This window comes from Squalius cephalus, assembly GCF_949319135.1.
Source record: "Squalius cephalus genome assembly, chromosome: 16".
Taxonomy (NCBI): Eukaryota; Metazoa; Chordata; class Actinopteri; order Cypriniformes; family Leuciscidae; genus Squalius; species Squalius cephalus.
The window spans coordinates 9,239,469-9,255,284 of record NC_137137.1 but is presented as its reverse complement, the minus strand read 5'-3'; the positions used below and the strand labels follow the sequence as shown (position 1 = coordinate 9,255,284).

Genomic DNA, 15,816 nt, shown 5'->3' with positions numbered 1-15,816 from the left:
TTAATATATCACTACCAAGAACCACTCACATTTGTAGGAAGTGTGGTTGTTATAGAATTGTTTGCTAAATTCAACCTGCATGACCTAAAGATACAGACAGTGGAATGAGTGAAAACACCTTTAATGTATTCCAACCCCACATCCCCCATCGATCTCCCTCCATGCTTCCTTCCTCCCACTCTTCCTGACGTTCAGAAAAGCATCTGCTCATGTGCAGCTCTGACACACTGACTCACGTACAGCCTCTTCTCACACATACAAGCTCAGGCAGCAGATGCAGAGATGGTGCTGGAGGGAGATGCTGTCCATGCTGTTCCAGCCGGCTGGCTGTCTGTGCCCGCCGTCGCCACTGTCATTAAATACTCATGTCTTTGCTGGTCTTTCAGGGAGAAGAGCACGGTGGAACAGGACATCAAAGAGAGGGAGGAAACTATACGACAGAGGAACAGTGAAGTCCAGGTATGAGTGATTTTCAAATTAAATGGAAAATAAATGTGGTGTTTTTATTTGACTGATGCTGCTCTGACAGAGACATTTAGATATTTATTTAATAATTATTATGAAATAATTGTTTTAATTAATTTTTTAATCTTTTTATGCAGGCAGCTGGCTGCATTCAAATTATTTCAGTATTTTTATTTTATTTTGAATCATTTTTATATCAGTTGTTTAAAGACATCTGACTGCATAAAATGTATGTCTATATATTTTATTTTGAATAATTTTATATTAGTTATTTGAAGGCAGCTGGCTGCTTTAAAGTTATTTCTGTGTTTTATTTAATTTTTAAAATGTTATGTTAGTTGTTGCTGTATTGATTGTTTCATAAATCATGTTGTCTAGATTTTACTGCCCACTTATTTGATCAATAAAGGGCCAGAAAAAGGAGAACAGGAGCCAGCTGTTTTTCAAAAGCTCCCTGTCTGTCTGTTTTATCCTCCCTATCATCTGTCTGTCCTCTCTGCTCGTCGTGGATCAGTTCTCTTCTCGCTGTCTGTCAGCGGAGTTGAGAGAAGTTCAAGGTCTATATATCTGCACTGGCTTCCTGACTCATAAATTTGTTGTTCATTTCCATCGAGATCTAGGCTCTCTCTCTCTCTCTCTCTCTCTCTCTCTCTCTCTCTCTCTCTCTCTCTCTCTCTCTCTCTCTCTCTCTCTCTCTCTCTCTCTCTCTCTCTCTCTCTCTCTCTCTCTCTCTCTCTCTCTCTCTCTCTCTCTCTCTCTCTCTCTCTCTCTCTCTCTCTCTCTCTCGCTCTCTCTCGCTCTCTCTCTCTCCCACGGTGTGTGATAATTCAATTTCCTGTATGTATCTGAAAATAAGCCATTTTTGTAGACTGGAAGACGCTGTAGGCTGCTGACTTAGATGCCAGGTACAGATTCAGATGTTTTCAGCTTAGTCTTATAATATGTGGTCATTCATTAAGTGAATGAAGCGTTCCAGCACTAGTGTTAATATGCATTGACAGATGGATGCCTAATGAGCTGGAAAAACAATTGTGTGTGTGTGTGTGTGTGTGTGTGTGTGTGTGTGTGAGAAGAATACAGGAAGAGAAAGCAGCCTGATATGTGTGTGCATATGGATACTAGATGGCATATTGAAATCACAGCTGGTCCCCGGTTCTCCTTTCCTGTCATCAAACAAGGCCACTTATCCTGCTGTTTTTGTTTCGTTTTTGGATCTGAAATTATGCCTGTGACACCTGTGATCTCTTACCTGTATAAATAGCAATTAAAATGGATCTTGCTCTTGAATTACTTCAGAGGCAGAGGGCAGTTCAATTGATATGCATTAAATAAAAGAACGCCCATACATGGAAAAGAAGTACAGATTAACAATCTCACTTATGCAAAGGTGCAACATTAAAATAATTAAAAATCAATAGTGTAAGCTATCAGAGCAAGCAAGGGCCTCTCACAAATTCTGAATGTAATCAATATTTGTTTAGGGTCTTAATAGATTAGCCTTGAAGCACATGGTGCTGGTAGGCTGCTCCAGGCGCTGAATAATTAAATAAGAATGTGAGTTGAATGTGTGTCTCTGCTGTGTTTAAACCCTGGAATGATGAATATGTATTCTATTTCGGGGGCTGTCAGCTCCCAGCGCTGCCTCTGATTGGATGAGGAGACATTTGTGCATTAGACTTGTGAAGGCTTCCGTCTTTACCCTGTGCTGTTACTTGGTTCTACTGCTGTTGACCTGTTATTTTTAGGACACACTTATTCACAGCTGCCCAGTGTTTCTCATAGCACCTGAAGGTGAATGACGGTGGAAATGACTGTCTTTTGTCATCCTTTTCTTTTCTTTTCAGTTCTGATTGTTTTCTTGCACTTGACATCTTTATGTGCCTTGCACCTACCTGCCAGCTGTTTATTGACCATATCACACACAAAAGTAGCACGATTTGATTAAAATCAGCACAGCACAGTTTCAATTTAATTGCCTGGCTCTACCCACTCTGTATGTTTAAATATACCAATTGACTTATTCTATTAAATAGTATTATTATTATTTGCTAAGCAGATTTACTCATTTTGTAAATGATTTGTATATTCAACTTTAGTTTCTGAGATATGTCTGCTATTTGCTGACTGCTCTACAATCATATATGCCTCATTCATTCATTCATACATACAATTCATACAAATTGTTTAGTCCCAAACTGGTCTATTATGGTATAAACTATTTCAGATAAACCCACCTCTAAACAGCAAGAAAACAAAACAAATTGGTTAGTTGCTTTACATATTGTTCTGATGTTTTCTTCCTGTTTAAGTGGGCAGTTCTTGGCCAGAATAAGCTGCAGTGTGGTCCAGACATTATGGCCCTGTTTCCCTCAGGGCTCATAGTCCTCCTACGTGTCTACACTTTTCCGCATGGGCTATTGGGTAATATTCAGATTGGAAGTCTGCATTATTGTAAGTTTAGCATAAGGCCACTTGGTGGCTGCGAAAACAAATCATAAACTGTCCAATGGGATGTACTGTGGTTTTGTTCGTTTCATGGACACGCGAAAGTGAAGGCCATGAAACCGCAAGTCCACTTTAAGTGCGCCATTTTGGACAAGGCCATAGTTGATGGTCAAAAGTCTGGCTACGTGAGGCTAACATTACAGTTTTCATTGTTTATGCTTTCTGTTCCCAACTTCTTTCCCTTTCAGTTTTTACAAGGATCAGAATTGAATTCGTTTTTTTGTATAATGTTCTTTTTCGTTTCTGTGATAAGAGTGAAGCTATTGTGTTACTTTTGCTAACACAATGTTGCTTTCTGTTTACTGTGGCTTTTCTGGCTGGTGAGATATAATTGGTTTACACACTATCTCTGTATCTTCTTGCGCCCTAGTGCTTTATCTTTAAGAGCTGCATGAGCTCTTTGCCCTGGTGTTAGTGTTGATTAGCTTTTTATTATTAGACCAATAAAGACCTCTCTCTCTTTCTGTCAGGACCTGCAGGAGGAGGTTCAGAAGGGGTCGGAGGAACTGAGCCACCTGCAGGCGGAGCGACAGGAAGTGCAGGAGAAGCTGGAGAGGCTGGATGAGCAGAAACGATCTCTAGAGGACCAGCTCAGACTCATACAGCAACAATGCAGCCAGGAGAGCCAACTGGTATGAGAGAAATAAAGCCTGTGCATAAAATGTGTGTATTGTGGGTAATATCAGCCCAAAAAGTATGCGCTTATGCACATTTCAAAAATCCACTAAAAATATTACATCATCTGGGCATCTTTGAATACTATTTTGAATGGATCTTGCGCACACTAATCCTAATCTCACTCGCTATTTTGCATGATGTTTTCATATGTTTGTAATGTATGTGACCGGGGAAAGGAAGAGAGATGGAGAGACAGTCCAGCAGAAGTCACACCTTACTCAATTACATTTAAATGGATATAGATGCATTCTCAATGCAGTTCATTTAAGAGCCTCAAGTAAACTGATCTCAGATCTTTTCTTCTGCTCTCTGTCCTCTGTCCTGTGTGTGTGTGTGTGTGTATGTCCAGATCCAGTCATTGCAGACGGAGCACTCCGAGCAGGAGCAGAGAATCGGTGACTATGAGGAGGAGTTGACCAGGGCCCGAGAAGAACTGCTCCATCTGCAGGAGGAGACTCGTCAGCTGGGAGATAAAGTTCAATCTGCCCGTGCTCAGCTCTGCCCCCTAGAGGATGCTGTTAAAGAATCCCACACACAGATTGCTCAGGTTAGTTAGCTTTTTATCTGTTTCTTTGTTACCTTTACTTATATCTGCATTTACTGGTTCTGAACTTAAATCTGCATTGTTTATCCTTTTGATCTTTCATTAAAAAAACACAATCTAACCTTTCATTAAAGTAAAACTAACAAATGTGCAGGGAAATCTTTTTTTATAGTACACTAGAATTATTAGAACAAAAAAATTCTAATACACGTTGACCGCAATTATTGGTACCCTTAGAAATTCTCATGAGAAAAATATCTCTGAAGTATATTTCCCATTATATTTATAATTTTTTTAGCAGGTGTTCTCCAAACTCATCAGGCATTATAGGAGAAGTCTCAGAGCTGTTATCTTGGAAAAAGGAAGTTACAAAATGTATTGAGTAAAAGGGTGCTATTAATTGTGGACAATGTGTATTAGAGAAAAACATTTCATAAGGAGATTTCCTCCTCATTTTCAGTCATTTTACTTCAATGAAAGGCTAGATTTTTTTTTTTTTTTTTTTTTATAAAAGGTCAAAAGGATTAACAATGCAGATTTATTTTCATAGGTTTCTTTGTTCATAATTATCAAGGATGCCAATAATTCTGACTAAGACTTATATGTTAATAAATAATTTTATTTTGTTATTTTTATTAAACAATTTTTGCTGTGGCTTCAAACATGGCTCATTCAAGCATGTTTTAGAACTGGAAGTATCTGTTTTATAAGCATTTATGTTTTTTTCATTGCAAATGCAGTGACATTTTTAAAAGAAGAAATCGTGAGCATCATCCATTTTTTTTTCAGCTGAAAGTTTTCTGCTTTCTCTCGCTAAACATTTTCTGCTCTTTCACTCTCTTTTGTTTACATATTTTGTAAAGTTTGGTCTTTTTATTTTGTTCTTTATTTCCATTTATTATCTCTTATTCACACACTGTTGATGTTTACTGTAGGAGCAGGAGCGATTGGCCGAGCTTAAAACGGAGGAAAGAGAAGTGACTGCACGGCTTACCTGGAAAATCCTAGAGGAGCCAGTGCTTGTTAATGGAGCAGTGGCCTCTCTTGAGCAGCCGGAGCAACTACTGTGGCCTCAACCTACAGCACAGCTGCCAGAGAAACCCAAAGAGGACAAAGTCCAGCAAGAAGAGGAGCAGTCGTCCTTTGATGAGCCGCTGGAGCTCAGAGTCGTGGAGGAGCAGCTCGGGTCCGAGGCAGAGGAGCCGTCCACCAGCCCAGAGGAGCAAGAGCCTCAACCTGACTTCTATAGCTGTGACCTTTATAGCAGTGGGCTCTCCACAGCCATAGCCACTGCTGTGGCCTGGCCTCAAGTGAACACGGTCAGAAACCACTTCCTGTTATTGCTTTTTTATAATGTCACTTTCACATTACATTTACAAATAGGTTTTCATGCATGTCTTTCTTTTTATGCCACTCTGGTTTCAGGAAAGCACAACGCAAGCTAACCCAGAGCCCGAGGTAGAGAAAGAAGAAGAGAAGGAAAAGGCAGATGAGCAGCCTGCCTCCAGCCCCCCAAAGGTTGAATGATTATGACATATCATAATTGTTGACCATTTCCATTACTTATTATTTTTATATTAATTGATATTAATTAATCCTTCGTTAACATTTAGAACAGAACATGTTTTTTGTAATTGTGAATATGCATCTTTATGATTTCACTGTAATAATAAATAAATTCAAATAAAAGTTTATTCTAATGGATTTGTGATGTATAGGCAGAGACTGTGGAGCCAGAGAAGAAGGAAGTTGCCCAGCCAGTTACAGTGCCGCCCAGTGGTCCTGGGATTGACTTTTTCGAGTCTGACCCTTTTACTGACGGTAAGATGTGCACACAAAGTAAAATCATCAAAAAAATTCAATAAAAACAGGGATTATCCTAGGGCTGCATGATTTGTTTTTGTTTGTTGTTTTTATCTTTACAAAAATTGTGATTTGTGTTTTAAAATGCAATGCTTTGTATGTTTGTTTGTTGATAGGGCTGGACAATTTGGCCCGAAAATGTTTATATATATAAAATTATTATATATCCAAATATGTTATTATTAACAATAATAATAGTTAATAATACCAACTATTTCAACTCTTACAAATAAAATATGAATAAAAAATGTATAAAATAGATATTAAATAATATGAGTAAATAAGTATTATTATTATAGAAATATATATTTTTAAATATATTAAATAAAAAATAGTTAATATTAAATGTGTTAAAGAAATACTACTATTGTAATTTCACTTTGAAATGAAAAATTATATCATAAAATTATTATTTTACAGTACAAATTTAAAATTACAACCCTAATATTCATGGCTGTCTTAATTTCTTTATTTAAATCCATCAAACTTTCCAGCTTTTATGTTGGTGGAAACCTAGTGAGCCCTTTTGGCAGTACCTTTTCGCCAGTGCTACTCATTACAAGTTTGGCAAGATGCTTGGCACATATTGCGTTCCCAAATGCACGTTATAAGCGACCTAAACTCTGAGCACATACAGAGATGAGTTCATGTGGAGCGGCATTTATTACAAACAGCCGCAGCTCCAACACACTGAAGACACCAGATCATGAGCTGCTCACATGTTAAAGAACACAGTACCACTCTTCTCTCTGATTTTTAATCACACTAAGCCTTCACAATTTCAGTTTTATTGCGATTAATTGTGCAGCTATAGATTTGAATAAAAGCATCAGTTAACCAATTAATTAGTAAACCTATATAAAACTCCTTTTTGCAGGTGATCCATTCCCTGAAGACCCTTTCTCAAAAGTTGACGTTTCTGGTGAGTACTTTCTTACCATTTTAGAGTGTGTTTGCAAAATATCAATTCACAAGTCCAATTTGACTCATAAAATGTTATGTTGTTATCCAGATCCTTTCGGCGGGGACCCTTTTAAAGGCACAGACCCATTTGCGGCAGACAACTTCTTCAAGCAGTCTTCAGCTGGTTTCCCATCAGGAGATCCTTTCAGCTCATCTGACCCATTCAGCTCTAAAACAGGCCAAAAAGAGCCTGATCCGTTCACATCCAGGACCACCAATGCAGTCACTCCGGACCCATTTGCTTCTGGTAGTGGTAACATCCAAGACTCAGATCTGTTCGGTTCCAAAATGGATGCCCTGGCAGACTCTGATCCCTTCAGCTCGACTGGCACAGGACACGATCCGTTTGGAGGATCAGATATTCCTGTAGTGAGTACTGTAAAGCTAAACTCTCTTTAAAATCTCATTAAAGACCAATTCACCCTGCACCAATGCTGACCAATAGCAGCAAAAGACAGTTTGTCGGGTTTTGTCAAATCAGTGTCCTCTGTCAGCGCCTGTCAGCGTTGGTCGGCACTTCTTTTCGCCGATTGAAAATGGTTAATTAACGTTTGTCAGGTCATGGAATGTCTGAGAAGTGACATACTGTAATCTGGTGATTGTCCGCGTTGGTTTCAGTGTGTCTGTTGGTGCAATGTGAATTGGCCTTACAATGTGTTCAGTTACTATGATTTTTTTTTTAATGATTTTATACCTAATTTTTGGTGGTACAAACCCTAAAGTAAGCTATTAGCATGAGTTGAAGAACTGACTTAATTTGATGTTAAACTTTGTTTTCTTGCTCTTTTTCCTTTCAGAGAGATGGACCAGCAGCAGCCAATGATCCCTTTGCGCCAGGAGGAACTACGGTGGTCTCTAACTCAGACCCAGGTAAATCAAGCTTTACTACAGGGCTGGGTTGGCTATTGTTTTCATGATTTTAATCTTCATGTTGATAAACAGATATCAATTCTTAAATCCCAAGATTGATCTTTTTTAGTCTGTTTTCTGTTAATGCACGAACAAAATTTCACTAAACATTTGTAGCACGCCTGCCATACAATAACAAAATACATTTTGTGCTTCATTAATTTTGATATGAAACAGTCTCAGCTTAAACAAATTTTGTCAAATTCAGACAACAAATGTCGTTTTGAGCTCTTTAATGTGGCATGCCAGATCGCTGTAGCCTCTTTGCCTATACTGTAAGTTACAGGTATAGCTCAAAATAAACATGGTACATCAGAAGGTATGTTGAAAGAAACCGAAAAACTATCATTTCTCATGTAATCGCTTAATCGATATTTCAACCACAAAAAAAACACAGTCAATAAAAACAGCTTGTAAACAATGTCATATAACGTTTACCTCAGGAAAGCTCTAGAGATAGAATAGCTCTTAAGAGGAGCATTTTGATGAATATAAATGCACTATATTACATATATACATTGATTATATATTTTTATTTAGCCTGTTAGCGGTGTCTTCATTATTTAAATTTATGTTTGAATAAATGTCATGGAAGCAATTTTTTTGACAGCCATCATTTAAATGTTTATATTTCGAGTAGAAACATAATAATGTCATTAGAAAGTTGATATAAAAACTGCCTAATGTGCAATTTTAATGTTTGCATACAACTATTTATTTGAATGTTGATTTGTTATGTGTAAAAAATAAATAACAGTTAAATTTAATAGTTTGGGTTCTGTTATTAATTTTAACCTTTAAATATTATAGTAATGTGCCAGCTCTCAGGGTTCACTATATAGTTTTAACCATTATTTGAGAGAGCTTTCTTTAAAAAAAACTGATGTACTGTACCCAATGTATATCCAAATGATATACATCATGTACATCCTATCAAAAAGTATCAAAAATATCTATTTTATATGTTTTGACTTGTTTCAGATCCCTTTGCTGCAGTATTTGGCAATGAGACTTTTGGAGAAGGTTTTGCAGACTTTAGCAGTTTAGCAAAGGTAAGGATTGTTTTCTTAAACAGAAGCCCAGTATTTCAGCTTTATTATCAATCAGTTCACCCGCATGATTTAAATCAAGTTGAATATGGGTTGCAGCTGATGTAGTTCCCTCTTGCCTTTCAGTCTAATGGCAGCGATCCATTTGACTCAAGCACAAACAAGAATTTATTTACGGAGGACACTCAGTCAGATGTACCTCCCGCATTACCGCCCAAAACCGGAACACCAACCAGGCCTCCACCTCCACCCCCAGGTGAGCTGGTTCCTGTTCTGTGTGTTTCATCAGAATGAACCTCAGACCATTTTCTCTTATGCCAACTCTGTCGCCCGTTTCTGAGTGCTGTGTTGTCTCTGTGTGTGCGTCCTTAAAGGTAAGCGGTCCAACATCCACAGATCGGAGTCGTCTGAGTCATTTCAGAGGCGTGGTCTGTTCAAGGCGCAGGGTTCTGGAGAGTTCTCCTCCCTTCCCGCTAAAGACTCGGTACCAGACCCCTTCGCCCCTTCCTCGCCCCACCAAGCCCCATGTGACCCCAACCGATTCGCCAGCTTTGATAAAGTGAGCTCCTCCCCGTCCTGATCCCCAGTAGTGAACCCTGACATTTCACCTCCGCCATGCAGCAGCCTTGACCTCTCGACCCCTCACAGCCCTTTTCATTTGGTTTTCCTGGAAAGAAATGCTCATAATCCAGTATTTCGATGACTCTGCTTTACCATCTGTTTTTGAAAAGCCACAAAGCCTTGTCATTTTTATGTAATGTTTTTTGTAAATATAGATGGGCTTTATTTATCTACTCTAATAGTCAAACTGAATCCAGGCTTATGCTTCTATTAAAAATCCTAACTAATTTACAAAATGAATGTATTTAAATGTTGAAATCTACGTATTTATGACATCACAATATTCCTAACATCATGCGTAAGTTCTCACTGGCTGTGGATGGAGAGGCGGGGCTGCTTGCTCTTGGCTGTTTTCAATTTACCCCTTGTGTTCTTTTGTCATGTTCTCCACCATTGGTTGAGGCTTGATTCCATCTTGCACGTTCATTGCCCTGCCATATCTTGGTTCACTGATTTGCCTTGCCTTACCTTGCATTGCACAAACTAATCACTGTCTACCTGTCTTATCGGGCTGTTCCTTCTCATTCATTGGTTGAACACTTCCTGGTTCCATCTACATCCCACGATTCTCTGCACCATCTTTTTTTTTTCTTTTTTTTTTTTAGAAGAGATACAGTCTGTTTTGTTTATGTACAGACAATATGCTAAATAAAATAATCAGCTAGGATGCCGACAGTATTTGTTGGCTCCTTTCTGTTTAATTTTTTTTAAATTAAAAATTAAAGAGTTTGTCTTCTCAGATTTTCCCAATGTGAGCTTTCCTTATCAGATGATGCATTAAATTAAGCTTTATGATGGCATTTCTCTGATATTTTAAAACAACTCATTACAAATGAAGAGACATCAAGAGAGACATCTTGAGATTAGTTGCGTTGTTATGTTATGGTGTTCTCTGTGTTGATATGCTTACCAGCTAATAGTTGTGATTTCATCTCTCCATCCATGGTTGTCCACATCTGTGGGGAAATACGTGCATGTTCTGCATGATGGGCTATATGAGCAATCCAGGCTTTCACACATGAGTACATCAGACTTGTTTAAGAGAAAACTCACCCAAAATGTATGTCAAAAAACTTGTAGTTTAGTATATAAACGGTTAGCTAAAAAAGTAAAGTTTATTATTCATTAGTCATTATATACTCACTTTTGTACCATTTCAAACCCATAAGGTTTTAATCTGAAGAACACAACATTTTCGAATTTTGTGAGTTTGTTGAAACCTTGGTGACTATATTTGCATTTTGTGAGTGATCTGTTTTTTTAAACCTTATTTAATCAGTGATAATAGCAGATGCAAAAATAAAGAGCCCTTTAGTAACACATTACATTTTTATATGAAGTCTCATGTGTCAGCTGGCTTGTGAGCCGATGTTAGCTGAGAGGCTTTATGGATTGCATCATGGCACACTTTTCATATCTCCCATCCTCCTGTGTCAGTAGCTGTACCACATTACCACTGTTTTTTTTTTTTTTCTCCCCTAATGATTCCATATTAAGTATTTTTTTGCTCTGTAATCCTTCTGATATTTAAGACACTGTACATTTAGTGAGTCTTTGGATTTGTGAATGTGCAGTTCTAGATGGTTGGTGTTGACATTGACCAAACAACACCTAAAGGAATAGTTCACCCGATAGTAAACATTTTTGGAGGAAAAAAGAGAAAAGATTATTATAAATAATTATATTAAATTAAAATCAAATAGATGTGTTCCCCCAGCTGTCCTTAATGACCATATGCTGAGTAAATAATGACAGACTTTTCATTGTTTGGGTGAACTATTCCTTTAAGTAGATTAAAGGAAAGATATATCATTTGTATAGTTACATAAAACTGTTTTATGTAATTTTTAACAGACTTTTGAATGTTGCAGCATTAACTCAAATTTACTAGTCTTTAAAGGCACAATATGTAAAATTTTTGGATTAAAATATCCAAAAACCACTAAAACAATGTAATATATTTTGTTGACTTGTGTACTTACATTATCCCAAATGTTTCCAGCAATGCTTAAATCCAGAGAAATGCACCTTTTTTAACCAGTGAAACATCCTGTGTCGTCGCGTCGCCTGTCAATGACGTCGTATCTGCGTTACCCTTGTCACCAAAGACGCTTTTATATATTATTTGTTTTAGTAGACAGGTGGGCAACTGCTTGGATACCTTTATAGACAGAAAACTAATCATTGCTATATAGTTCAACACAGTTAGCCTCATTGTTTGAATCTCTTGTTTTCTTGATTTACCGCGTCCGTGAATAATATGTTTGTGCCCAGAAAGTAAATCAGACAACACCATTTTGTGAAGTGGCTAACAGCATAATCAGAAAGAGCTTTTTTGTAGTAACAGTAATACAGCAGTTTCTCCACCATACAATATATTTAAAAATGAATTGCATGCCATTTAGCAACACAAGTCATTCAGCTTTTATTAACATGATATTCTAATACCAATCTAGCTTACTGCAGTGTGCTGATACCAGCCACCGAGCGAACGCACAGAGTAACATTAACATAACTCTCAACACACTCAAATCCAAGACACCAAGTAAAACAGTGCTGTGTTACCCCACAATTTTAATTATTCAAATAAAGTGGCCTGTATGGGTAGTAATTCAGCACTTGCGACTGTTTCATTCAAATTAAATAAAATGTGAATTTAGGTGATCAAACGTAACTGTAACAAAGTTCAAGTTCAGGGAACAAGGAGGTGAACGTTAAACGGAACTTTAATCGTAAAATATGCATAAACAACAAATGAAAGGAGCAGCAGCGGCCAACTGCGGCATTTAAGCATAATTAAAACAGCTCTCGGTCCTGCCCTGCTTCATACCACAGTAACGTTAATAAAACTTTAATACATGAGCTCACCCATGAACGCGATTGCTTTCCATCGGCTGTGGAGGTGAAGACGACACCTCCCATGATTTCACACTCATTCACGGCGCCATCAAGCTACGCCTTTATTGTTTTGAATAAGTTACCTCTAGTGGCGTAACTTACATACTGTGCCTTTAACTCCACTCTTTGAACATTTAAAGTTGTTACATTTAAAAAGCACATTGTTTACACTATCTGTAATCCTTGCATGACCCCACTTCTTTAGATTGTTTGTTAGTTTAGTCTGATAAAATTGACAGGGTGTCTGATGGGGTTATGGTGTGTGTGTATGTGTGTGTGGAGCAGTACCCCACGGAGGAGGACATGATAGAGTGGGTGAAGCGGGAGAGTGAGAGAGAAGAGAGGGAGCGTGTGGCTCGTCTGACCCAGCAGGAGCAGGAGGATCTGGAGCTGGCGATAGCCCTCAGCAAATCCGAGCTGTCCTGACCCAAGCTGGATGCAATGCCACATTACCAAGGAGGAAAGGAGCAGAATTAGCAGAATCCTTCCACCTCCACATCCAGCCACTTGATAATCATCTAGGATTCCAGCTCCTTCTGAATGTCCACTGAGTTCTCCCGGTGTCCGTTTGGCTGGATAATGTATGAAGGCCAAGTCAAGATGGAGGAAAAGGTAACAGACTCATTGCAGCCTATATGGCTTGAAAGCTCTGGCGTGACTCCCCTTTGATTTTAAATAACCTCAAATCAAGTGACCTCCAGTAATCTACCGCTTTAAAATCCATGTGACTATGACTTAATCAATAGCGCATGTACTAAAAAACTTTTTTTCTTTTTAAGATCTGATGTCCAGTTCAATATAATTGAACAAGTGTTTCTGAACAAATCTATCCCCAACTATTTGAAGTTCATTTTCGAATGACTATAAGGTCACCAATGCAGTGAATTTATTTAATTCTGTGACGTGGAGTGTATCGAGATTCATTTGCATTCTTTTTTTGGGCAATATTACCACATTCATTCAAAGTTTACAAGCGGCCGAACTGGGCAGCTTCATTCGCTTCATTTCAAAGTTTCAGCAATAGTTCTTGGACACGAGATGTTTTTTATTGTGGGCTTGTCTGTCCACTCTCAGGAACATATCCCACAAGCCATAAAACCTCATAACTGCGACCTGATATGTGGATTTCAGTTGTAAAAGAGGCTGAGTTGCTTGGTGACGTTATCAGCTTCCGTAAACCACTACTGGAACTGAATTTCTACCCTACTAAAAGAGAACACTGATGAAATCTAGAAAAGAACAACCGTGCAACCGCCGTTTTATCTTTATAATCTTACAGTACAGCATTTATACTTTACTCTGACTCTGTCTTTTTGAAGAATCAAAATCTTGACAAACTACTAAGAGTCGTTATTTGACATTGCAAATTTATAAATAGCTGTTATAAATAATAAAATGTACATATTTGTGAATTGTTTGCCAGTAATCTTGTACCACAGTGCATTCATATCCTAATACATATTCTATTTTATCAACAACAAAAAAGCAATGTAGACTATAGGAAGTTTGCTTCATAAAAATGTCCCTTCTGTCTTATTCCTAATGACAAATGCTTAAGAAATATGATCAAAGATGATTTAAAATGTATTGTGGCACAAAAAGTGAAGCAAATCTTATCAGAGTTCCATAAAGCTAATTTTACGAGTACATTTAAATGTATATAAAAATCGAGCCATGTTAAATCAGGCTGTGTTATCTTTTCTAGTGCCTACCTGTTCAGCCTTACCTCGGAGTGAGAATCAAGACAATAATATGATCTTGTTAATAGTTTCATAGCATTATTCTTCTCAAAAGCACCCTTAATACTCCAATGCGACGTTTCCAGTGTCAATTAGGATATAAGAACGATCATGTTTATTCATCTCGCACAACATTCAGTCACTGCCACAGTTTAAAAGACACTTTTAACACTCTCTAGGGATCAATAGTGCCCAGTTGGTATTCATATGCACAAATTGTCCTTACAGGCAGTGAATTGAAACATAGTTTCAATGCAATTATTAATATATTTGCAAGATGTCATAACCATTTCAGTTGTATGAATGTAGTTTCACCAGAAGGTGGACCCACTGAGATTTTTCAGCACACTCTGCCTTGAAAGATGAGAACCTGCTCTCAAGGTTCAGTCTCATGGGCTTCATAGTCTTCAGTGACTACAATAGATGTGCTTTGTGAAGACGTCCACTCACACAGACTTTATGAAAGCATCTGAAATGGAAGAATGTGCTTCTTTTTTAATGCTTTTTCAGATTTTTTCCCCCCAGTATTGCCCTTTGACATTTAACATGTTTGGTTCAGGAATCTAGCTTGGTTTTGGGCACAGAAATATGTGGCAGAGGTAAAAAAAAAAAAAAAAAATAGAAGGGAATAGAAAGCTTTGTGTCTTACCTGGCTTTCTTCTGGCCAACACTACATGCAATTTATGAAGATTTGGAGCATTAGGCCTACTGTCTGTTTAGAAAGAAATACAGCATTAAAAATACGTTCACACTCATTGACTCATTTCAAACAGATGTTTGTCCTTCTGTTTATGGCTGCTTATCTTTTATCGTATTAATAAAAGCTATCTTATGCTCTCTGTTGTTGATCATGTATGTATGTATGTATGTATGTATAAGCTTTGTGTGCCTCTAAAAGAAAACCACTTATATGTTGGCCACTGTCTGCCTTTTAAGAACAGGCTAATTGTATTTTATTTTTTAAAGCCCCTTTATTGGAGGCAGTTGTTTAAATATGTTAAATAACATGTAATTAAAACAAAATAAATATTAAACTATTAAAAGTAAATGATCATTCTTCTTTTACTTCTATTATCAGTGTGTTGTAATTGTCTGTTTACAAGAAAAGTCCCATATACATGGTGGTTGGTGGTTTTTATGGGATACAGTGTGGATTAAGACATCAATATTTTTGCTCAGTTTTTTTTTCAGAAGAGATAAACTAAATGGTAAATGTCTCCATTTTTTTGTTTTTGTCCGCTTTTAAGGGTATATTGCAGCTAGGTATAAAGGTGGGATAGTTTAACTATCATTAAATATGAAATTCATATAAAATATGAAATCTGGAACAATAGTTCGTTTTCTCATGAGAGTGGATTCACTATGGATTCAAAACAGACAGGCTAGAAAACAAAAAAAAATTATTTCGTGACTAAAAAAATGTCTTTCGCAAACAATAGTAGCTTTTTATTTAACAAAATTGTCACTATTTTTAGTGACTTTAGAAGACTATAGTCTTTTATTATATTTAGTGTTTGTTTTAGTGTTTGCTTTGGTGTTTGTGGCGCTAATACATAATTGTGTTTTCACGAGAAGAAATTAA

The 15,816-nt window shown here is 37.4% G+C and overlaps 1 protein-coding gene across 1 annotated transcript in view; it reads left to right on the top strand.

Annotated features, from left to right (window-relative positions):
- The window catches only part of eps15 (epidermal growth factor receptor pathway substrate 15), a 29,631-nt gene extending 15,016 nt beyond the window's left edge, over positions 1-14,615 (top strand). The window contains exons 13-25 of the mRNA XM_079898152.1: positions 387-459; positions 3,441-3,602; positions 3,998-4,195; positions 5,128-5,511; positions 5,618-5,710; positions 5,911-6,013; positions 6,933-6,977; positions 7,068-7,387; positions 7,816-7,888; positions 8,909-8,979; positions 9,103-9,232; positions 9,351-9,535; positions 12,781-14,615. Of these exons, the coding sequence (XP_079754278.1) occupies positions 387-459; positions 3,441-3,602; positions 3,998-4,195; positions 5,128-5,511; positions 5,618-5,710; positions 5,911-6,013; positions 6,933-6,977; positions 7,068-7,387; positions 7,816-7,888; positions 8,909-8,979; positions 9,103-9,232; positions 9,351-9,535; positions 12,781-12,921 (1,978 nt within the window). The 3' untranslated portion in view covers positions 12,922-14,615. The remainder of the gene's footprint in view (positions 1-386; positions 460-3,440; positions 3,603-3,997; positions 4,196-5,127; positions 5,512-5,617; positions 5,711-5,910; positions 6,014-6,932; positions 6,978-7,067; positions 7,388-7,815; positions 7,889-8,908; positions 8,980-9,102; positions 9,233-9,350; positions 9,536-12,780) is intronic.
- Positions 14,616-15,816: the final 1,201 nt, after the last annotated feature.